Below are 25,042 nucleotides of genomic sequence, written 5' to 3'. Positions count from 1 at the left end.
TCCTCATAGCGTCTAGTGTCTATAATCTCAGAGCGAAGAGTGGCCCATTTAAGACAGAGATGAAGAGGAATTTCTTCTCTCAGAAGGTAGTGAATCTATGGAATTCTTAACCACAGAGCGCTATCAAAGCTGGGTCATTAAGTAGTTTATTCAAGGCTGAGATTGATTTTTTTTAAATCAGTAAGGGAATCAAGGGTTGTGCAGAAAAGGCAGAAAAGTGAAGTTGATGATTATCAGATCAACCACAAACTCATTAAATAGCGGAAAAGACTCAATGGACTGAATGACTGACTTATACTTCTATGTCTTAAAATCTTATGTTATTATTCTGTAATTCCAATCAAGATGAATTCTGACTTTACAAAACTGCACATAATTCAGTGGTACAGTCTAAAGAATAAGAATATAGCTCCAGTGTAAATAAGCAGCATATATGATTTCTCAGTTTAAACTGAGAGGTCACAGCCACACATAAACATAAAGCTAATTCTGTAAACTGACTATTGCCTCTACCCATCATGCAGGCACAGCAGAGCACTGACCGCTCACTAATCAGTGGAAAATACATTAAATACATTTTAAATTTATTAGGACCTGATACCTCAAGAGGCTGTTTCCTTGGTTACTGCACATGTGCAGCTGAGCTTTGGTGAGATCAGTCACAGGTCACACAGCAGGAGCATTCACTTAGTTACAGCATGACATTCACTGCCTACTCAGAATATATCCATCAAACTTACAATATCCCTTGAGAAGAAAGGAGCAGCAAATTGTAGCAAATGAAATTCTCCTTGGCAGCAACTAGTTGAAACCTCAAAGTTGGTTGTGCAATAGCTATCCAATGGGAAATAGATACCAATGGGGCTCCAAGCTAGCCTTCCTTGTAAAATTGCAATATAGACATTTTTGGCAGGGTACTAAAGGGGCCTTTTAGTTACAGTGAGTAAATTAATTATCTGACAATACAAGGTGACCTGACTACAGTCAGTTATTGACCATTGAATGGGATGTCAGCTGTGGCTTAGTGGATAGCATTCTCACCTGTGAATCAGGAGATTATGATCCAAATCCCACTCCAGAGGCCTGAGCATTAAAATCGAGGCTGATGTTTCATTACAGCATTAAAGGAGTCTTACACTATCAAACATAACATCTTGTCGATGAAACATTAATGTCCAGTCCACCCTCTTTGGCTGAGTTAAAATCTACTGCCACTATTTTGAAGAACAAGGAAGTTCACCCCAGTGATCCAGTCAATACTTATGCCTCGATCAACATCACAATATCAAATGATTTGGATATTATTACTTTGGGTTGAATCTTACCTTATTTGGCCAAGTGAGACTAGTGTTGAGTTTTTTTGGTGGGACTTCTACCATATGGCCTAGCAAACCTTCTTGCTGAACCTTAACAAACTTACCACATTAACTGCCTGTCACATCAGATTCCAGCCCCAAATTACCACGTGCTATTCCCCGAAGAACTCGCCACTCAGTGGATTGTGGCCAAAGGACTGGAACCCCCGATGCTCACGTCATCTTTGAAAGGCTACTGTGCAGCTGGACAAGCACTGGCATTCCAAAGCTGCTCTGCTCCGTCGAGGGCGGATTGTGAACATGCCGGGGAAGTAGAAGATGGCACATGATTCTCCTTAAGAGTTGTCAATGGAAGAACTGGCCCAGGCTGCTAGCACTCAAACAACTGTCAGAGGCAAGGCACCCGCTCAGCCCCAGGCAGGATCTTGCAGTTTCAGGGAAAGGATGAGCGAGAAATACAAAGCTGCACGGATGGACAAAACAGATAGAAAGTAAGTTGACTCCTGCTCCCAAGTTCCATCCTCCTCTGCCCATTCTGACCAGTGCTGGACACTATGATCAAGAAAAGAAATCCCAAAAGAACTGCAGATGCTGTAAAATCAGAAATAAAAACAGAAATTTCTGGAAAATCTCAGCAGATCTGGCAGCATCTGTGGACAGAAATCGGGTTGAGTGACATTTCCTTAGAACTTACTGCAGCTGGGAAAATAACAGTTTATACACCAAAGATAAAGCTCAAAGAGAGAGAAGAACTTTTGGACAGACAATAGAATGGGTAACAATCAGGTAGGATGGTGAATAGTTGTTAATGGGAACTGTTAATGGCTAACAACAGGCTATATAATGACAAAGCCTGGTGTGTGAGGATTGGAGTAAGGACATGGGAGAGCTCAAGCCCTAAAGTTATTGAACTTGATATCGAGTCTACTATCTGTGACTCCTTTGCCTAACTAGAATCTAACTTTCATCAAAAGTATTAAATGACTTTGCCTGCACTACCTTCTAAAGCAAAATTCCAAAGTTGCCCATCTGTGACAGAAACAAAATGCTCCCCATCTAGGTCCTAAAAGGGCAATCCCTAATTTTAAGACAGTGAACTCTAATTTTGGACTGACCCACTAGGGAAAATAACTTTTCCACATCCACATTGTCAAGATTTCTCAATTAAATCACTTCTCAATCTTCTAAACTCCAATGAAAACAAGTGTAGCCATATTCTTAAGAACAAACTCACTCACTCCAGTCATCAATCTAGCTGACCGCCTTTGAATTGCCTCCAACACATTTACATCCTTCCTTAAATAAGGAGACTAAAACTACACACAGTCTTGGAATTGTGATCTTACCAATGCCCTCAGTAGTGAAAACCGACCAAGGTATTTATATGGAACCCTATCTTCATCCTCTGGCTCCATGCACAAATCACTACTGTAGTCCTTAATGGCCCTACTCTTTCCCTTGTCATCCTTTTACTTTTAATGTACCTGGAAAAAAAATATTTTATTTTGCCTACCAGATGCTTTCATATCTCCTTTAAGCTCCTAATCTTTTTAAGTTTCTTCTAGTACATTTTATACTCCTGTACAGAGGACTGTTTTGAGCCCTCGGTATCTGCTATGAACCTGCCCTGTTAATCCAATGTTGTGTGTCCCTCGATATCCAATGCTCACAACATTTGATGGCCCCAGGCTTTTTCTTTATTAGGACATGTTGGTCTTGAATTCATTCCACTATTCTGAGACAGATTTGCCTGAAATATCTGCTCCCAACTCCCCCCCCCCCTTAAATCATATCTGCTTTTACTAAAATCAAATCTCCCCCAAATTTCCATCTATCTACAGTAAAATCAAAGTTGGAATTATCTTTGAGCTACATTGTATGTACTCTGAGGAATTAATTGTACACAATATTTATTGTTTTGTGTTTAACCTCAAATTCAAGCCAGTTCTCATCTCATATACACACAGTGTTCCCAATTATATAATTCTCGGTCCTGTGTACACTCACTACCAACTATAATTCCATCCCGGTCTGCTTTCGTTATTGGGTACAATATTCTTCTCATTCACACTAATTGAACTAACTCACAACTAACCACTTTCTACTTACTGTTATAATACAATAAAACCCTCTCCATCGTTTTCTTTTTGCAGTGAATCCGAATACAATTTTTTCTCATGGCCCCAATAATGTTAAATCCCAAATCCCTTCTGATTGATTCACACATATTTGTTTCTGGTGATACGTTTTCACATTTTCTCCCAACTGCACAAACTTTCATTTGATATTCTGCGAAGAGAGGAGCCAAACACTAACCCGTATGCTGCTGTGGGTAACAGTGCTTCGAATGTGCCTCAAGGTCTGGTGATGTTCTAAGATCTTGTTTCCGCAGATGATATCTACCTGTCAAATCACACAAAAGATGACTTGTGGTTAAACATTTACTAACTCAATGTAAACCTGGAGAGGTGTAGTGTCTTTCTATTCAAGGGAATGGTGCACTTTACACAGAAGTAAAGTTTAACAACAGTGAGGAAATGAGAGGAATAAACATCCCAAATCAGCAGCTGCCCACCAAAACAAGTCACCTCACCATTACTGCACTAGCAAAATCAGTGACCATGTGCTTCCAACCCACTGACCCTTTGTACCATTTCAGCAAAACAATTGGACTATTCACCCGCACCAAAACCCATTGGTGTAACTCACTGCGCAGAGAACACTCCCAGAAGAGTTAATATAAATTTTCCCACAGAATATAAGTTCTTTCTGTTCAGCCCCCTTCTCCTCCCAACCGATCCTCTGTAATGCCCTGGGAACTAGATACATTCCGATCCTCCTCAAAATCAGCAGTTCTCTACTAGCTCGTCTACAGAACTGCAGACTACCCATTACTATGTACACTGTGACCAGATCTTGTAATGGCTTTTGGAACTCAAATCAGATGCTGATCTTTTCTTCTCTATAAACATCACGTGTATTCCTCTTCAAATGTCTTGAAAGGCTCATTCAAGGTAATATTTGGTAAGGGATAGCATTGTGGACTGAGGGAGGATATTCCTGGGAATACATCCAGGGAAGTTATTTGGGTGGAACTGTGAAATAGGAAAGGGATGATCACCTTATTGGGGTTGTATTATAGACTCCCCAATAGTCAGCAGGAAATTGAGAAACAAATTTGTAAGGAGATCTCAGTTATCTGTAAGAATAATAGGGTGGTTATGGTAGGGGATTTTAACTTGCCAAAAGTAGACTGGGATTGCCATAGTGTGAAGGGTTTAGATGGAGAGGAATTTGTTAAGTGTGTACAAGAAAATTTTCTTGTGTGTGATTCAGTATATGGATGTACCTACTGGAGAAGAGGCGAAACTTGACCTACGTTTGGGAAATAAGGCAGGGCAAGTGACTGAGGTGTCAGTGGGGGAGCACTTTATGGCCAGTGACCATAATTCTATTAATTTTAAAATAGTGATGGAAAAGGATAGACTGGATCTAAAAGTTAAAGTTTAAATTGGAGGAAGGTCAATTTTAACGGTATACGGCAAAAGCTTTGAAAGGTTGCTTGGGGGTTTGCAGGTAAAGGATCGGCTTAAAAATGGGAAGCCTTCAAATATGAGATAACAAGAGTATGGAGACAATATGTTCCTGTTTGGGTGAAAGGAAAAGCTGGTAGATGTAGGGAATGCTGGATGGTTGGAAAAATTGACGAAGAAAATGAACGAAGCATACGTCAGGCATAGACAGAGAGATCGAGTGAATCCTTGGAAGAGTAAAAAGACAGTAGGAAAATACTTAAGAGGAAAATCAGGAGGGCAAAAAGGTGACATGAGATAGCTTTGGCAAACAGGGTTAAGGAAAATCCAAAAGGATTTTATAAATTTATTAAGGACAAAAGGGTAATCAGGGAGAGAATCGTGCCCCTCAAATATCAGCAAGGCAGCCTATGTGTGGAACCACAGGAGTTGGGAGAGATACTAAATGAGTATTTTGCATCAGTGTTTACTGTGAAGAATGTGGAAGATACAGAATGTGTGGAAATAGATTGTAACATCTTGAAAAATATCCATATTACAGACTAGGAGATACTGGATGTTTTAAAACGCATAAAAGTGGTTAACTTGTCAGGATCTGATCAGGTGTATCCTAGAACTCTGTGGGAAGCCAGGGAAGTGATTGCTGGACCCCTTGCTGAGATATTTATATCATCGATAGTCACAGGTGAGATACTGGAAGTCTGGAGGTTGGCTAACATAGAATATAGAATGTAGAACATTACAGAGCAGTACAGGCCCCCTTTAGCCCTCGATGTTGCATCGACCTGTGAAATTAATCTGATGCCCATCTAACCTTCACCGTTCCATTATTATCCATATTTATGTCCAATGCCCATTGAAATGCCCTTAAATTCAGCGAGTTTACTACGGTTGCAGGCAGGTCGTTCCACACCCCTACTACTGAGTAAAGAAACTACCCCGATATCTGTCCTAAATCTATCACCCCTCAATTTAAAGTTATGGCCCCTAATTTTAGCCTTTACCATCCGAGGAAAAGAGCTCTTACTGTCCATTCTATCTAACCTTCTGATTATCTTATACGTTTCGATTAAGTCACCTCTCAACCACCTTCTCTCCAATGAAAACAACCTCAGTTCCCTCAGCCTTTCCTTGTAACACCTTCCTTCCATATCAGGCAACATCGTAGTAAGTCTTCTCTGAACCCTTTCCAAAGCTTCCACATCCTCCCTATAATGCAGAACTGCAGGCAATACTCCAAAATGTGGCCTTACCAGTGTCTTGTACAGCTGAAGCATGACATTGTGGCTCCGAAATGTAATCCACCTATCAATAAACACCAACACTCCATATGCCTTCTTAACAACCCCATCAATCTGGGTGGCAATTTTCAGGGATTTGTGCACCTGGACACCGAGTTCTCTCTGTTCATCTACACTGCCAAGAATTTTACCATTAGCCCAGTACTCTGCATTCCTATTACTTCTTCTGAAGTGAACTACCTCACACTTTGCTGCATTAAACTCCATTTGCCACTTCTCAGCCCAGCTCTGCATCTTATCTATGTCCCTCTGTAACCAAAACATCCTTTGGCACCATCCACAACTCTTAGTGTCATCTACAAATTTATTAACCATCCTTCTACGCCACATCCAGATCATTTATAAAAATTACAAACAGCAGTGGCCCCAAAACAGATGCTTGCGGCACACCACTGGTAACTGAGATCCAGGATGAACATTTCCCATCAACCACCACTCTCTGTCTTCTTTCAGCGAGCCAATTTCTCATCCAAACCACTAAATCTGCTTCAATCCTGAAACTCCTGAATTTGTGCAATAGCTTACCGTGTGGAACCTTATCAAACGCCTGACTGAAATCCAGAAACACCACATCAACCGCTTTACCTTCATCCACCTGTTTTGTCAACTTCTCGAAGAACTCAATAATATTAGTGAGACACGGCCTACCATTCACAAAACCATGTTGACTATCCGTAATCAAACTATTCCTTTCCCGATAATTATAAAATCTATCTCTTATAATCTTTTCCAACACCTTACTCACAACCGAAGTAAGGTTCACTGACCTATAATTACCAGGGTTGTCTTGACTCCCCTTCTTAAACTAGGGAACAACATTTGCTATCTTCCAGTCTTCTGGCACTACACATGTAGACAACGACGACATAAAGAATGAAGTCAAAGGCTCTGCAATCTCCTCCCTAGTGTTCCAGAGAATCCGAGGATAAATCCCATTCAGCTCCGAGGTCTTATCTATTTTTAGATCTTCCAAAATTGCTAAAACCTCCTCTTTGTCAACTTCAATCCCATATAATCTTGTAGCCTTTATCTCCATATTCTCACTAACATTGCCCTTTTCCAATGTGAAACTGACGAAAAGTATTCATTAAGTGCTTCCCCTATGTCCTCAGATTCCACACACAATTTTCTATTACTATCTTTGATTGGCCCTAATCTTACTCTAGTCATTACTTTATTCTTGATGTACCTATAGAAGGCCTTAGGGTTTTCCTTGATCCTATCCGCCAACAACTTCACATGTCCCCTCCTGGCGCTTCTTAGCCCTTTTTTGGCTAACCTATAACTCTCAACATGGTGCTACTATTTAAGAAAGGTGGTAAGAAAAAGCCAGGGAAGTATAGATCAGTGAGCCTGACATCGGTGGTGGGCAAGTTGTTGGAGGGAATCCTGAGGAACAGGATTTACATGCATTTGGAAAGGCAAGGATTAGGGATAGACAATATAGCTTTCTGCGTGGGGAATCATGTCTCACAAACTTAACTGAGTTTTTTGAAGAAGTAAAAAGAGGATTGATGAAGTCAGAATGGTGACCGTGATTTATATGGACTTTGACAAGGTTCCTCATAGTAGAACTGGTTAGTAAGAACTCGAGGGCATAGGTTTTGGGTGAGAGGAGAAAGATTTAAAAGGGACCCAAGGGACAGAGGGTGGTGCGTGTATGGAATGAGCTGCCAGAGGAAGTGGTGGAGGCTGGTACAATTACAACATTTAAAAGGCATCTAGATGGGCATATGAATAGAAGGGGTTTAGAGGGAAATGGCCAAAGTGCTGGTAAATGGGACTAGATTAAGTGAGGTTATCTGGTCGGAATAGATAGTTGGACTGAAGGGCTTGTTTCCATGCTGTACATCACTATCACTCTATCCCGGTTCTGAATTCCACTGGGAAAATGCATTCACAGATTGCAGCCCTGAATTCTGCTTTTTCCGAGGACATCACTTCACTGGTACAATTTGAAACTGCATGTTCAGTCATATCTACCAGAGCAGTCCCTCACAAATGGGGTTGACTTATTTGCAATTCAATTCCATGACCTCTGACATGGCTGATAAGTTTTATACACAATCTGCAGATTCTGTCACGTTTTGGAGATGCTGCTTGAAGGCTTGAGTGAATGGAATATTTGGAAGCTTATGTGCTCCAATCGATACCTCAATTTGTCCTTACATGTTCCCAATGTTCTCTCAACATGTGAAATGCTTTCTCAAATGGATCTTCTACATTTTGGTGAGCCACAGGCCCACAGTAAGCAGAGATTTCTGACCCCTTGAGGAGTGCTTTGAGGACATCACTGAGATGTTTCCTCTATCCTCCTGATGTAAGAACAATAAAACACATGTCCCTGCCTGGTGAAGCTGTATGATTGACATTGCCTGGGAGAGGATACGGTGCCAAATACTGGCTAGGGGCACATGGATTCAATTGAACCAACAGAGGTCTTTGCCGTGAGCAGCAAGTGAGCCAGAGCCGAAAGACTGGCTTTAGAAAAGCAACCCAAAATTGTCAGCTTGAAAGACAACCTATCAGGTCATTTTCAGTGACAGTCGTTGTGTTGCTGCTTCCAATCTTGAGTCAACATTGTGTTTCCAGTTTTTTGGTAAAATCCCACCAAAAAGGCACAAAGTTGCAAAGTTCAGTAGAAGCCGTTCTATTTGTAGCTGGCAACAATTCTCAGTAGAGTGCTCTGGTGGAAAATCTGATTGAATAAACAATGAGATTCTGGAATCATTTTAAAGCTTTGGTAAATCAATTGATGAATCATAATGGGGAATAAGTAGCACACATAATTAAAGGGGAGGGTTAATAGACAACCGAGAAAAAAGGAGAAGCACTTGGCACACTATCCTGATCCTCGTGATTTAGCATCATTATGTTAAGCATTTTTGGCTTTGGAGAGAGCTCTGCCGTGATCACCTTTCTATCCACCGGGTTTGGAGAATTTTCTAATGCACAGATAACCTACAGCAGCCATCACACAGCACTGTAGAAGTCAGTTAACATACATATTTCGCTAAGCCGCATGGTGATATAGTGAGTACTTATTGTGGACACTTTGGCTCTTTCCGATCATTACAGCAGTATGGAAATGTTGCAAAGAGGAAACAGAAGGCTGATCCTCATTCGAAAGACTGGTCTGCAGCAAACCTTGGGCTTTCCAATCTTGATGAAATAAACTGGTTGCATATTAGGTAACATTTGGAAGAATAATTGGGAAGATATACCTGGGACATTTCAAAATTAAATAGTAGAGGAATGTGGAAACAGTTCAAAAAGGAAAAGGCAACTTAACACTGATGTCATTTTACACAACGAAGAAACTTGTGGACCGGAAACATCAATGGAATATCAGAACTATTCAGGTTATCAACAGGGATTGTGAGTGTTACTTGGGTTGGGTCAAATGGTCTTACTCAGCATTCTGGTCATCATGCCATAGGAAGGATGTTATTAAACAGGGAAGGATGCAAAAAAGATTTACAAGGATGTTACCGAGACTGGAAGATTTGAATCATGAGGAAAGGCTGCATAGGCTGGGACTTTTTTCCCTGGAGTGTAGGAGTCTAAGGGGTGATCTTATAGAGATTTACAAAATTATGAGGGGCAAAGATAAGGTGGTTAACGGAGGTATTTTCCTCAGGAGTCCAAAACTAGAAGGCATAGGTTTAAAGTGACAGGGGCATGATTTAAAAGGGACCTGAGGGTGGTGCATATATGGAATGAATTGTCAGAGGAAGTGGTAGAGGTGGACACAATTAAATCATTACAACATTTAAAAGACATTTGGTCAGGTACATGGATAGGAAAGGTTTAGAGGGATATGGACCAAACGCAGGCAAATGGGAGTAGTTAAGTTTCGGAAACTTGGTCAGCATGGACTGTTTCCATGCTGTGCACCCTTATGACTCTATTATAGTGAATTATTTTGTACAACTTTCAGACCATTTCCCAGGACTGTCTATCCTCACCGTGCTTTACTTTCACTCAATTATTGGGTTTAATTTCAAAACAAATGTATTTTCAAGGAAGCTTTTGGTAACTTTAAGGCAGTTCTGAAAAAGCATTGACTCTACTTTCTCACCACAGATATTCCCAAACCTGCTGAGGTTCTCCATCAATTTCTGTTTTTGGTTCAGATTCCCACCATCTGCTTCATTTGCTTGCTCTAGATGGTTAGATAACAAAGTTAAACTTTACAGAGCTTGGTTTATTGTGGCATCTCTGTTTTTATTATTTTAAGGACTCCATTGTGCCCTGTCTAGCATCCAACTCCCAATCAAGGGCAGTGGGTGCACTCAGACTAACAGTCTCAAAGTCTGTCAGTGGGGCCCTCTCATTTGTTACTGTCAATCGAAGATGGCCTCTTCAAAGATCGGTCACTGAGACAGGGTCTTGCAATTTAAAGAGATGCATTGATCTGACATTCAGCAACTCCCTGCAACAGCTCTGTCCTCACCATTGTCTGGAACATTATGGTCAGCAAACAGTACTTCACAGAGTAATGAAATACAAATAAAGTAAAATCACAAAGGTACTAACTTTCCATTCCTAAACTAAAATAAGGAGCTTTTGTTTCTCAGGGTCCTGAGTCTTTGGAACTCTCTTCCTTAAAAGGCAGTCAGAGCAGTTATTTTTGAGGCACAGTTTAATATTTGTAAGCAAGGGGGTGTAATATTATCAGGGTAGGTGGTCATGTGAAATAATTAGATCAGATACTGATTGGCAGAACAGGTATCTCTATTGACCTGAACGAAGCCTGCTCCTTCTGCCAATTTGTATGTTCAAATTTAGGTTTGGAAGATACTGTTGAAGAAATCTTAATGAGTTACTGCAGTTCATTTTGTGGATGATCTACCTTCATGCCTTCACTGCAGGGACTGTCATTCAGTACCTGGATACTTCAGGACTCATTCTGACATGCTGTTAATTTGCATCTTTTTATGTATTAAATGATCATTTTTAAAAATCTTCACCACACTGGCAGATGCGGGAGTCCCTTGAGCATTTGAGTAACCTTCAGATGTGTGATTTATGTAAATAATTGCAAAGCAGCACAAGCCTGCAGATGAGGCAGCACTTAATCACTGAGGAAGATCGAAAGCTAATTATATAAACCAGTACATGTTTACTGGAGAGGCTGCAAATGGCACCTGGAGATTAGGTGGAGAGCTACTGAATAGATGTGGCTCCTGAATTATGTGAAACAATGAGAGGGTGGCTACCTTCCTGAATTGGACAGAATTTGTCTATAAATAATAGAGGGAGAGAGAGAGGAAATAGACATTAAAATAAATGAGAAAGAGAAGATAAAGGAGAGAGAAAGAAAAAAGGAGAAATAAACAGAAAAATAATGGCAGAGGAAAAAATGACAAGAATGCAAAGAAATATACAGAAAAGGAGAAAGAAGAGAATGAGACAGAACAAGAAAGAAAAAAGAAACGAAAAAGGGCATGAAGAGAAAGATAATGGGGGAAAGATGGAGATGTATCAAAAAGGAGAGAGAAAAGAAATTAGAGAAAGAGAATGGAAAAATATCAAAACAAAATTAAAGTAAAAATGTTTGAAATAAACTGAGAGAGATGGAAGAAAATGTGAGAGAATAGAGAAAGAGAAACATCTAAAATAAATATTGCCTATATCACAACAAAGTCAAAAAGTGTGGCACTGGAAAAGCACAGCCGGTCAGCAGCATCCGAGGAGCAGCAGAGTCGACGTTTCGAGTATAAGCTCTTCATCAGGAATCCCTCTCCTGCTCCTCAGATGCTGCCTGACCAGCTGTGATTTTCCAGTGCCACACTTTTTTGACTCTGATCTCCAGCATCTGCAGTCCTCACTTTCTCCTAGTTGATCTATCACAACAAAGCCAAGTATCTCCTGGAGTGTGTACTCTCTGTATTGGTCTTTTTAAAAGTAGTCTCTTTGTCTGAAGCTCATGGACCCTGAATAAATTCAAACTCCTGGGCAGCCTTCTCTTCCTCTCAGACCTTCATAAGGGACCCACCTGTCTTGTGTTTAGTGACAGAAGAAATAATGCAAACTGGAAAAGCTTGGTTTTATATGCAATTGCTTTCCAGAGCTGCTCCTCTGTCTTTGGTTTAATATAACTAAGAAAAATGGCACTGGGGTTAAACACACCATCTGATTCCCCTCTGCAACATACAGTAACAGAACAACAGCACTGGGGCATTATACAGCATCTATCCCCTCAGTGACAAAATCAATTGAACATGTAACATGAACCCCCCTTTTTGTTTCATCATATTACCCAACTCTATCACAAAACAAGGAGACTTGATTTTAGTTCTCCACCTTTTCACACTTGATGGAGTGTACCTAAAAAAATCTGAAATATCTTCTATGTACATATCATCCAATGTTCCATTAAGTTTTTTTCCCTATCAATCTTTGCCTAAATCCCTCTTCATCAAATTCAAGTTAGCTCATTTCCAGTTTAGAAGTTCTACTTTAGATTGTCCCTTGCTCATACTCATTACTAATCTAATCCGTTTGGTATGATCACTTTTGCCTCACAGACCCTTGGCTCACATCACTCCCCAGTCCTAGAAACAACAGTATCTTCTTTCTAGTTGGATGAAAAACATAGAATTATAGAATCATAGAATCCCTACTGGGTGAACAGGGCGATTCGGCCCATCAAGTCCACATCAACCCTCCAAACAGCACCCACGCAGACCCACCCCCTGACCCTCCCCATAACCCTTCATTTCTCATGGTTATATCACCTAACCGACACACCCTCTGGATGCCATTGGCAATTTAGCTTGCCCAATTCACCTAACCCGCACATCTTTGGACAATGGGAGGCAACTGGAGCACCCAGAAGAAACCCACACAGACACGAGAAGAACATTCCAACAGGTTTATTTGGAAGAACATTCCAACAGGTTTATTTGGAAGAACATTCTAACAGGTTTATTTGGAAGAACATTCTAACAGGTTTATTTGGAAGCACAAGCCTTTGGAGCGCTGCCCCTTTGTCAGGTAGCTAGTGGGGTAGGATCATAGGACACAGAATTTATAGTAAAAGATCAAAGTGTCATACAACTGATGCAATGTATTGAACAAACCTAGATTGCTGTTAAGTCTTCAATCAATTAGCATGGGAATGCAGGTTTCAAGTGATTAATATGTATATCCCTGAACTCCTTTCAAGTCACAGTCCCGTGATAACTTGAAGCTTTATAAAAACAAAGTGACATCTCAGAACTCAGCTCAGACTGCATTGAAGGTGTGAGGTTAGAATCTATCTGCATCCCAACCTTGAGTCAGACTGATTCTATTTCCAAAGTAGGAATTTATAAAATGTCACACGGACTGACTGCCTACAAATTGTATGGTTCTAAACAAAATAGAATGTATCTGCAAATGCATTCAAATTAAAGACTTTACAGCATTCTAAGTTTGTTCAATATATCACATCAATTGTATGACACTTTGATCTTTTACTACAAATTCTGTGTCCTCTGATCCTGCCCCATAGCTACCTGACGAAGCAGCAGCGCTCCGAAAGATGTACTTCCAAATAAAACTGTTGGACTATAACCTGGTGTTGTTGTGTGATTTTTAACTTTGTCCACCTCAGTCCAAGACCGGCACCTCCTTCTTATACAGTTCACTTCTATCCCAGAAGAGATTCCAATGACCCAAAAATGTGAACCCTTCGCCCCTGCACCAGCTCCTCAGCCATATAAAGAACAAAGAACAAAGAACAAAGAAAATTTACACCCAGGAACAGGTCATTCGGCCCTCCAAACCTGAGCCGATCCAAATCCACCATCTAAACCTGCCTGTTTCCACACTGTAAGTAATCTAATCTAACCTAATCTGTATTCCTCTGCTCCCAACCTACTCATACATCTATACAGATGCATCTTAAATGAATCTACCGTGCCTGCCTCTACTACCTCTGCTGGCAACGCGTTCCAGACACGTACCACCCTCTGTGTAAAGTACTTGCAGCGTGTATCCCCCTAAAACTTTTCACTTCTAACTTTGAAAGCGTGACCTCTCGTTATTGAATCCTTCACCCTGGGAAAAAGCTTATCTCTATCTACCTTGCCTATACCCTTCATGATTTTGTAGAACTTAATCAGGTCCCCCCCTCAATCTCCTTTTTTCTAATGAAAACAATCCTAACCTACTCAACCTTGCCTATACCCTTCATGATTTTGTAGACCTTAATCAGGTCCCCCCCCTCAATCTCCTTTTTTCTAAAAAAAACAATCCTAACCTACTCAACCTCTCTTCATAGCTCGTACCTTCCATACCAGGCAACAGCCTCGTAAACCTTCTCTGCACCCTCTCCAAAGCGTCCACATCCTTTTGGTAATGTGGCAACCAAAATTGTACATAGTATTCTAAATGTGGTCGAACCAATGTCGTGTACAATTTTAACATGACCTGCCAGCTCTTATACTCAATACCCTGTCCGATGAAGGCAAGCATACCATATGCCTTCTTGATCATTCTATCCACCTGTGCAGCAACCTTCAGAGTACAGTGGACCAGAACTCCCAGATCTCTCTGCTCATCAACTTTTCTCAAGGCTCTTCTGTTTACTGTATAATTTGCTCTAGAATTAGACTTACCAAATGCATCACCTCACATTTGTCTGGACTGAACTCCATCTGCCACTTCTCCGCCCAACTCTCCAGTCTATCTATATTCTCCTGTATTCTTTGACAGTCCCCTATGCTTTTGCTACTCCACCGATCTTCGTGTCATCTGCAAACTTGCTGGTCATACCAACAGTGCCCTCTTCCAGATCATTTATGTATATCACAAACAACAATGGCCCCAACACTGACCACTGTGAAACACCACCTTTCTCCATTTCGAGAAACTCCCTTCAACTACTACTCTCTGTCTCCTGTTGCTTAACCAGTTCTTTATCCACCTAGCTAGAACACCCTGCACACCATATAATTTCACTTTCTCCATTAGTTTACCATGGGAACCTTATCAAATACCTTGCTAAAGTCCATGTATATGACATCTACAGCCCCTCCTTCATCTAACAACTTGTTTGCTTCCTGAAAGACCTCCATTAAGTTGGTAAGGCACGATCTCCCCTGCCCAAAACCATGTTGCCTATCACTAATAAGCCCATTGTTTTCCAAATATAAATAGATTTTCTCCCTCAGTGCCTTCTCCAGCAGCTTTCCCACCACTGATGTCAGGCTCACTGCTCTGTAGTTACCTGGAATATCCCTACAACATGAGCAACCCTCCAGTCCTCCGGCACCTCACCTGTGTTTAAGGATGCTACAAAGATATCTGTCAGGGCCCCAGCTAGTTCCTCTCTCGCCTCCCTCAGCAACCCGGGATAGATCCCATCCAGTCCTGGGGATTTGTCCATCTTAATATCCTTTAGCCTACCCAACACATCTTCCCTCCTTATGTCAATGTGATCTAGAGTAAACAAACTTCCATCTCTAATCTCAACATTCATCATGTCCCTCTCCTCAGTGAACACTGATGCAAAGTAATCATTAAGAATCTCACTCATTTTCGCAGGTTCGACACACAACCTTCCTTCCTTATCCTTTAGTGGACCAACCCTTTCTCTAGTTACCCTCTTGCTTTTTATATATGAATAAAAGGCCTTGGGATTCTACTTAATTCTGTTCACTAAAGTTATTTCAAGACCCCTTTTAGACCACTTGATTCCTCGTTTAAGATTGGTCCTGCTCTCCCGATATTCCTCCAAGGCCCATTTGTTTTTAGCTGCCTGGACTTTATGTACATTTCCCTTGGCTAGTCGCACGATTTCTCCTGCCATCCACAGTTCACGAATCTTGCCTTTCCTATCCCTTGTTTTCAAAGGGACATGCCTATCCTGCACTATCTTTAAATGCCTCCCACATATTAATTGTGGTGTTCCCTTCAAATAGCTATGTCTAATCCACATTTCCCAGCTCTTGCCGAATTTTGATATAATTAGCCTTGGCCCAGTTTAGTACTCTTCCCTTAGGACCATTCTCACCTTTGTCTACAAGTATTCTAAAACTTACAGAATTGTGGTCACTATTCCGAAACAAATCCCCCACTGCAACTTCTACCACCTGGCCTAGCTCATTTCCCAACACCAGGTCCAATATGGCCCCTTCCCTCGTCGGATTACTGACATACTGATACACACAGTCATACACACACTCTCTCATACACACACACACATATAGCCCCCCACACTCACATTCACGCACATACCCTCTCACAGGCTTATACTCCATCACACTCACACACAAACACACTTTATCAAGATTGCACACATGCAAACACACACTCTCTCACGTGCACTCACACTCACTCACTCATGCATGTGCACACATGTACAAGTCTGTGGGGTAAATTTGAATTTGCAGAATTATATTTGCAGATACATTCTATTTTGCTCAAAAATGCATAATCGCTGCAGACAATCCATGTAATATTTTGTAAATTCCACTTTGGATATAGAACCAGTCTGACTCAAGGTTGGGATACACATAGACCCTAAACTCACACCCTTAATGCATTGTCTGAGCTGAGATGTCATTTTTTTTATAAACCTTAAGTTAAATTGAGAATGTGACTGAAAAGAAGTTCTGGGATTTACATATTAATGCATCGAAACCTGCAACCCATTCTAATGATTAAAGACTTAACAACAATCTAGGTTTATTCAATATATCATTTCAGTTGCATGATACTGTAATCTTTTGCTATAAATTCTGTGTCTTATGGTCCTGCTCCACAACTACCTGATGAAGATGCAGTGCTCCGAAAGCTAAAGCTTCCAAATAAATCTGTTGGACTATAACCTGGTGTTGTGTGATTTTTAATTTTATTTATTATTGTAATTCTTGTGAAGTACAAGAAACTGATCAGTGTTTTCTGTTAACTTTATTCCATCAGACAGGTAAATTGGGGATTTGCTTTTGTGGTGACCTAGGAGTAGTGGAGCTTGAGAACCAGTGCACTTTCCCAAGTTGGTCACAACACCTACCTGACAGATTGGGTCCAATTCCAGCTTCTTTCTAATGAACTTTTCAACATGTCGAATAGTTGCCTCCTCTGACACACGAATGTATTTCTTTTGCAGTGGCTGAATGAGAAACAGGTAATCAGCTTAGAAGTTAAAGGAGGCACAGATTTAAAAGGTAAAATAGCCACCTTCTGTTGGTATATAAATAGATGCCAGAAGCCCTCATTTCATACTTAACACACTGTTCAACACTAGGATTATGTATCCCCTCTAGAAATGCAATAGCTTCCATGCAGAGCCTGCTGTACACTTGAGGCACATTAATGTATCTTCGTCTTGGACAGTGCTAAGTCAAAGCTAAGTCAAAAGTCACCCAATATACCCCTTACTTTTAGATTTGTGTAACACATAAATCCAACATGCTTCATGTATAGTGTTACCATTAAATGTCACTAGCATTTTGTTAAATTTTGCATATGATTATACTTATAAAACATAACAAAGACATTGAATTATCGAATATAAGAAATAGGAGAAGTAGGCCTTTCTGTCCCTCCAGCCCAATCTGTCATAATAATATAATCGTGGATTCAAATTTTACTGTCCTGTCCTGCCCTGCCCCCACCCATTCGCCATAAGTCTTGACTCCCTTCTGGATAAAAATTTGTCTAACTCAGCTTTCAATATCCTCAATGAACAGATTCCATTAGTCCATGGGAAATGAACGTCAAGGATTAAATCTAACACAGGAACCAGGATGTGGATTTCAGCATCATAATTGAGTGGTGTTGTCAAGGCCTTTCATTCCCCCCATACTTTCATTTTACATCAGGAACTGAGGAGGACGGAGTTCTCAGTGATCAGCACTCCCCTTCACACTGTTCCTACATTGAGGAAAAGCATCTGGATAATAACTAGTCAGCATGCTGAAGGATTCATAAGTTCATTTTTTTTGGTATTATAGAATGATTGGTGAACCCCAGATGCATCCCACGTACAAGAATAAATAATCAAGTCATGAAACCATGAGAGTACACACCCTAATCTGCTGCAGTTTTAGAATAAATCTAAAAAGAAGTTACAAAATTAAACACAAGTGGAAATAAATGCACAAATGCATAGCCTTGGGCACGTTTGAAAATTTAACAGTTTTTAGTAAAGCACTTCTGTGAAGTATTGCAGAATTGGTGTCTTTGTCACTATATAGAAGTAGCAGTGAGCAGCAGGGAAGAGGGAGGTAGAAATCAGTGAATAATGAGAGGAAAAGTTAAAGAAAACTCCTTCCACCCACCCCAACCTCACAGTCCAAAGTATCTCTGTACATTGCTGATACTTTTTTATAGCTATTTCAATCCCACAGCCAGATTTTCAGCCTCATTCCTAGATAGTAGACAAATGCAAACAACTAAATAGTGAAAATAATACTGCTGTTTTGCATATCGGTACATTTGTGTCATTTTAAAATTGATGCAGGCAGTTCTGCAGGGTTCAGATTTGCCGCTGATTCAATTTGTTACTGATTAATTTTTCTGGTCAGTTTTTTTAATGATTATTGAACATAATTTCTCAATTCAAACAGACTTCAGCACAGTGAGAACCTACTTCAACATCTAAATTTTCTATTCCCCTCCTGCTCTCAATTACAGTAGAAGAATAAAAATAAAATGTCATTGCAAAATCACCAGCTTTGAGGATGTTACAGTAGGGTAAGGAGTCAGTCTATAATGGGGGAGAGAGATAGTGAGCCTACATGCGCCAGTTTGTCCATGATTTAGGGGCAATGTCATCAGCACATGATCTGCTGGCATATTTTATTTCTCCCAGAAATTCTTGGGATTCACAGGACAGCAGCTGGATTACAGCAAGGAGGAACTGCAAGACCAGATTTTAATAACCTAATGGTTGTTTCAGGCATGACTGCAAGTACAGATGTGCGACACCACAAACAAACCTTATAGACAGATTGCAAAGGGCAGTGTGTTCCCCCATTATGATGCTGATTAAATTGACATTCTATCATTTTTGATGAATTAATAATACTGACAGTTCTAAAATTATACAATGGAGATTTAACTGTGTGGCTGTATGTAGACTATGCCCTTTGCACATTTGATCTATTATATAAACACCAAATCACAAAATAAATCCTATGCCTTGCAATGTAAATCCTAATTCGAGGTATAAACTCGCATCTTATGATAAAAACCCAATCTTTATGACATAAACCCCTCCCTGGGATATGAACTTCAAATTGCATTATGTGACAAATTCCCCTTTTGTTGTCTGTATTTGATCTGTGTACGATCCAGCAATATGTGAATTGAAACATTCAGAGAACTGAGTGTTTCAATGGTTGCTTGCTCAGTACATCAAACCTGTTTAAGAACACTGGGATGGGCCTTGTTGCAAAATTTTCAACATGAATACACAAAACAGTTTAAGGATCACTGAGGAGCAGTCCACAATATACTAGCAGTTGGGGTAAACATTGCAGACATGGTGTGAGACAGAAACATATTAAGTTGAGAGTGGGGTGCTTGAAAAGCACAGGTCAGGCAGCATCCCAGGAGCAGGAGAATCGACATTTCAGGCATAAGCACTTCATCAGGAAGCCCTGAAGGTCTTAGGCCCGAAACGTCGATTCTCCTGCTCCTCGGATGCAGCCTGACCTGCTGTGCTCTTCCAGCACCCCATTCTCAATTCTGATCTCCAGCATCTGCTGTCCTCACTTTCACCTCCATATTAAGTTGCACTGCTATTTAGATGGACTGCCGAGTAGGGAATTAAACCGAGGTAGTCTGTCTGTTGGGATTCAGGAAGAAGTCCCAGCAATAGGTGAACAGTTCGTGCCATTAATTGAATTGAATTTATTGTCAAGGTACAGTGAAAAGCTTTTCTTGCGAGCAATACAGGCAGATCACAGAGTTAAGTAACATAGATAAGTAAATAATAGATAGGTGGATTCTATAGATGGGAGGTTAGCCTCTGTGACTGTCTGTAACCGTCTCCAAACTTGAATGGTACAGTTGCCATACCAGGTAGAGATACATCCAGACAGAATGCTCTCGATGGCATACCTATAAAGGCTGTACCTTGGCAAGGGTATTTGTCGTCATGCCAAATTTCCTCAGCTGCCTGAGGAAGAAGAGACATTGTTGGGCCTTTGTAAGCAGTGCATTCGCATGAAGAGTCCAAGAAAGCTTGTTGGGAGTGACCACTCCCAGGAGCTTGACACTCTCCACTTGTTCCACCTCTGTGCTGTTAATGTGTAGTGGGCATGAGTAACATCCCGCTGAAAGTCAATAGTGAGTTCCTTAGTTTTGCTGGCATTGAGAGCTAGGAATTTCAGAGTGCACCATTTCTCCAGGCCTTTTACCTCCCATCTGTAGTATGTTTCATTGCCATCTGAGATTCGACCAACTATGGTGGTGTCATCAGTAAACTTGTAAATGGCATTAGTTGGTATTTGGCGATGCAGTCATGAGTATACATTGAGTACAGTAGGGGGCTGAGTATGCACCCTTGGGGGCTCCAGTGTTGAGTGTTAGTGAGGATGAAATATTGTCCCCAATCTTCACTGATTGTGGCCTGTGGTCAGGAAACTGAGGATCCAGTTGCAGAGAGTGGGGCTCAGTCTGAGATCACTAAGTTTAGTAATCAGATTCGAGGGGATAATAGTGTTGAAGGCTGAACTGTGGTCAATGAGTAAGATTCTTACATAGCTGTTATTGGTGTCAAGATGTTCTCGGGACAAGTGAAATGGCATCTGACATGGATCGGTTGGTCTGAAAGGCAAATTGGAGTGGGTCAAGAGGAGTGGGGAGGCTGGAGTTGATTATTGCCATGACCAGTCTTTCAAAGCACTTCATGACCACCGAAGTTAGGGTCACTGGGCGGCAGTCATTGAGACATGCTGCACGAGCCTCCTTAGGCACCTCTAGAACTCAGGAAAGGGCACTAGGAGCTGCTGTGGTCACTGGGCAAGATTAGATAAATTGACTTGTTGGTAAAAAGTTGAATTATGCCTATAGGTATGTGCTGGAGAGCAGTTTCCAGATTCCAGGTAAGCACAGTCCCAGGAAAGGAAGGTGATTGACCAGAATGTAAGCAATCATCAAGGCAATTCTTGATGGAGCACCTATGAGGCAGTTTAAAACCAGATCACCAAAGTGAGGGATTGTAATCCCTTGTGTTCACAAGTTAATGAGATTTCATGAGCTACCATCTCACTAAAGTCAGGGCTGGGGATTTGGGAGGGGAGGCGGGGAGGGGGTGGGGAGGAGGTGGAGTTGCTCTGTGGCAGTCTTTGAACACAGTCTGTTACCCTTGTTTTCTTCCTGTTTCTTCTGGGTGTTAGAATAGAAGTGATACCTATATTGTCTTCTGTACAGTTGTGGGCACATCATAGAAAAGATGTGAGTGCATTAGAGAGAGTGCAGAGGCAATGTATAAGAATGGTTCTAAGTATAAGAAACTTCAGTTATGAGGATAGATTGAAGAAGTTAGAGTAGATTAGATTCCCTACAGTGTGGAAACAGGCCCATCGGCCCAACAAGTCCACATTGACCCTCGGAAGAGTAACCCACCCAGACGCATTCTCCTACATTCACCCCTGACTAATGCACCTAACACTACGGGCAATTTAGCATGGCCAATTCACCCAATCTGCACATCTTTGGACTGTGGGAGGAAACCAGAGCACCCGGAGGAAACCCACGCAGACACAGGAAGAATGTGCAAACTCCAAACACATAGTTGCCCGAGGCAGGAATTGAACCTGGGTCCCTGGTGCTGTGACGCAGCAGAGCTGTTCTCCATCGAGAAAAGAAGGCTAAGAGGAGATTTGTTAGAGGTTTTCTAAAGCATGTTTGGGCTGAATCGTGTAGGCAGGGAGAATGTGTTCCCATTCATTAAAGGAACAAGAACTAGAAGACAATATAAATATCACTTGTATTCTAACACCCAGAATTAACACGAAGAAAACAAGAATTAGAGGGCATAGATTTGAAGTGATGTGCAAGAGAAGAAAGAGTAATGTTAGAAAAAACGTCTTCACTCATCCAGTAGTACATTCACTTCTGTTATCCAAGTCATTAATATACATTGTAAATAACTGTGGTCCCAGTACTGATCCCTGTGGCACTCCACTAGTAACAGGATGTTATCCTGAAACTGCTCCTTCATTCCACCTCTGATTTCCATCATTTAGTTCATCTACCATCCATGCTAATATACCATCCAAACATTATAGGCTCTTATCTTATTGAGCAGTTTTATGCACGAAGGCTTTTTGGAAATGCAAATATATCACATCTAGTTCCCCTTTATCAAGCCTGCTTGTTATCTCCTGAAAGAACTCTAGTAAATTTGTCAGGAATGATTTCCCCTTTAGGAAGCCAGGTTGACTCTGTTTGATTGTATTATGTATTTCTAAATACTCTGTTATTGTATTGTTTATAACAGAATTGAACGTTTTCCCAATGACTGATGTTAAGGTCTGACCTACAGTTGACTGTTTTTTTCGTCTCCTTCCCTTTAGTTCTGAATGAGTAGTTTTGTTTACCACGCACTTACCTTGTAGTCACCAACTCCAAGATCAGCTCTGCAAAACAGAACAGCATCATTAACTTGTGTAGGTCTAGAAATGAGACCAGTATCTTCACCTCAGCTCAATCTAAACATTCCAGAAACTTACAGCAGCCTCAGGTTTCAGGTGGGACCCTTCATTAGTTACAGACTGTTTTCTTTGAGAAACCAAATTGAACATTCAACACTAAAGCTGCAATGGGTGAAAGAGCAGATGAGACAAAGCAGGAATCACTGATAAACAGATTGTCTGATCAATTACAGTGGCATTTTCTTTCCATTTATTTGTAATTTTTAGGGCTCAGATATTACAGGAGGACAAATGGATTTTCCTTTTGAATTCATTAATGACCACTTATTTATACTTTTGATCGCAGGTTCAGCATCTTCTCCAAGACATTAAAGCTGAGAGTATTGCTGCCTATTTTAGCAGTTGAGGTTACAGGACCACTGAATGTTACAAAATAGAAAAAAAACATCCGTCGCATCAGATTAGTGATGGTGCCACACAGTCTAATCACACTCACCTACTCACTTCCCCATACAACATGGGCAAGTCAGTAGTCTACCCAGCACGTATGAATAAATAATTAAGTGTCAACAGAGCTTGTTAAAAATTTAATTGACCTCAGTAATATCCTGCCCATGCCATAATTTGATTGGTATGGACAGCGGGTTGCATGGAATGAGCCTCCCTTTTTTAAAAAGAATGATAGTAGGAATTGGAGGAGATACTATTTCCAAAGGCGATTCTTGCATATGTTGGCCAGACCCCTCAACCTCACCACCAGCTTCTCACCTACCCTGCAGAGATGAGGTCCACCAATTTCTTCTCCTTTGTCTGAGTAGACTTTAAAACATACCCTTGCACTGACCTCACTAAAGTGGCAAGTCCCTTCCCATCCTTTGCCACCAACCAATTGGTCAGCAGCTCCATAAGGTAGTACTTTCTCCCCAGTGCAATGGCTGCAGGACAGGCGTCTTCTGAGTCAGTTTGCTAGCCACTGAGTTTCTCTCCATGGAGGGGTTAGAGATGTTATGCTCTCAAGGCCACCCCTGTAAAAGTCTGCCCATTAACTCAGTTTCTTCCTCTATAGAACTGTTGAGTATTTACAGCCCACTCCTTTAGTTATAATACCATTGATTCAGTTTGACACTTTATCCCTATGTATTTATGCTGTCCCTTTATTGTCTGAGTATGTGCACACCAATCTGCTCCACTACTCCATCTCACTGCTTAAAGCACTTTTCCATTCCTTATACAGTCGGTTCTGATATAATATGATAGGTCCGTTCTCATGTGACATCGTGTTATAAGATAATCATGCAATAGCCACACCTTTTAAACTAATGGGGCCGGAATTGACTTATATGCAATACAGGTAAGGAAAATTCATATTCTACAAATAATGGTCTAAATTCTTCCATCACATTAAAGCCAATTCGCAGTGAAGAAACATGCATTATAGCAGAACCAACTGTATTGCTTCTGAAATGGTTTTGCACTTGTCTACATTGAAAGGTGCCAACCACACCCCTGGCACACACACCCCCACCCCAATGCAACTCTCTTGGAGAGGGATCTGGGAGTGCTAGTCTAGGATTCTCTAAAGTTAAACATGCAGGTTGAGTCCGTGATTAAGAAACGAATGCAATGTTGTCATTTATCTCAAGAGGGTTGGAATATAAAAGCACTGTTGTGCTACTGAGACTTTATAAAGCTCTAGTTAGGCCCCATTTGGAGTACTGTGTCCAGTTTTGGTCCACACACCTCAGGAAGGACATACTGGCACTGGAGCCTGTCCAGCAGAGATTCACACGGATGATCCCTGGAATGGTAGGTCTAACATACGAGGAACGGCTGAGGATCCTGGGATTGTATTCATTGGAGTTTAGAAGATTAAGGGGAGATCTAATAGAAACTTACAAGATAATACATGGCTTCGAAAGGGTGGACACTAGGAAATTGTTTCCGTTAGGCGAGGAGACTAGGACCCATGGACACAGCCTTAGAATTAGAGGGGGTAAATTCAGAACAGAAATGCGGAGACATTTCTTCAGCCAGAGAGTGGTGGGCCTGTGGAATTCATTGCCGCAGAGTGCAGTGGAGGCCGGGATGCTAAATGTCTTCAAGGCAGAGATTGATAAATTCTTGATGTCACAAGGAATTAAGGGCTATGGGGAGAATGCAGGTAAGTGGAGTTGAAATGCCCATCAGCCATGATTGAATGGCGGAGTGAACTCGATGGGCCGAATGGCCTTACTTCCACTCCTATGTCTTATGGTCTTATCAATCAATCTTTTTCAAGAGTCTTTCAA

The 25,042-nt window shown here is 41.1% G+C and overlaps 1 protein-coding gene across 3 annotated transcripts in view; it reads right to left on the bottom strand.

Annotated features, from left to right (window-relative positions):
• pcgf6 (polycomb group ring finger 6) overlaps positions 1-25,042 on the bottom strand; it is an 86,743-nt gene that overhangs the window by 26,657 nt on the left and 35,044 nt on the right. For 2 of the 3 annotated variants that reach the window (XM_043712875.1, XM_043712874.1), the window contains exons 7-9: positions 22,712-22,739; positions 17,159-17,257; positions 3,633-3,719 (exon numbers count right to left, since the gene is read on the bottom strand). In XM_043712875.1, coding sequence (XP_043568810.1) covers positions 3,633-3,719; positions 17,159-17,257; positions 22,712-22,739 — 214 coding nt within the window. Of the gene's footprint in view, positions 1-525; positions 2,801-3,632; positions 3,720-17,158; positions 17,258-22,711; positions 22,740-25,042 lie in introns of those variants that run through there. The other variant, XM_043712876.1, reaches the window with a different exon arrangement.

This window comes from Chiloscyllium plagiosum, chromosome 22 (genome assembly GCF_004010195.1).
Source record: "Chiloscyllium plagiosum isolate BGI_BamShark_2017 chromosome 22, ASM401019v2, whole genome shotgun sequence".
Lineage (NCBI taxonomy): Eukaryota > Metazoa > Chordata > Chondrichthyes > Orectolobiformes > Hemiscylliidae > Chiloscyllium > Chiloscyllium plagiosum.
This window is presented reverse-complemented; position numbering and strand designations above follow the sequence as displayed.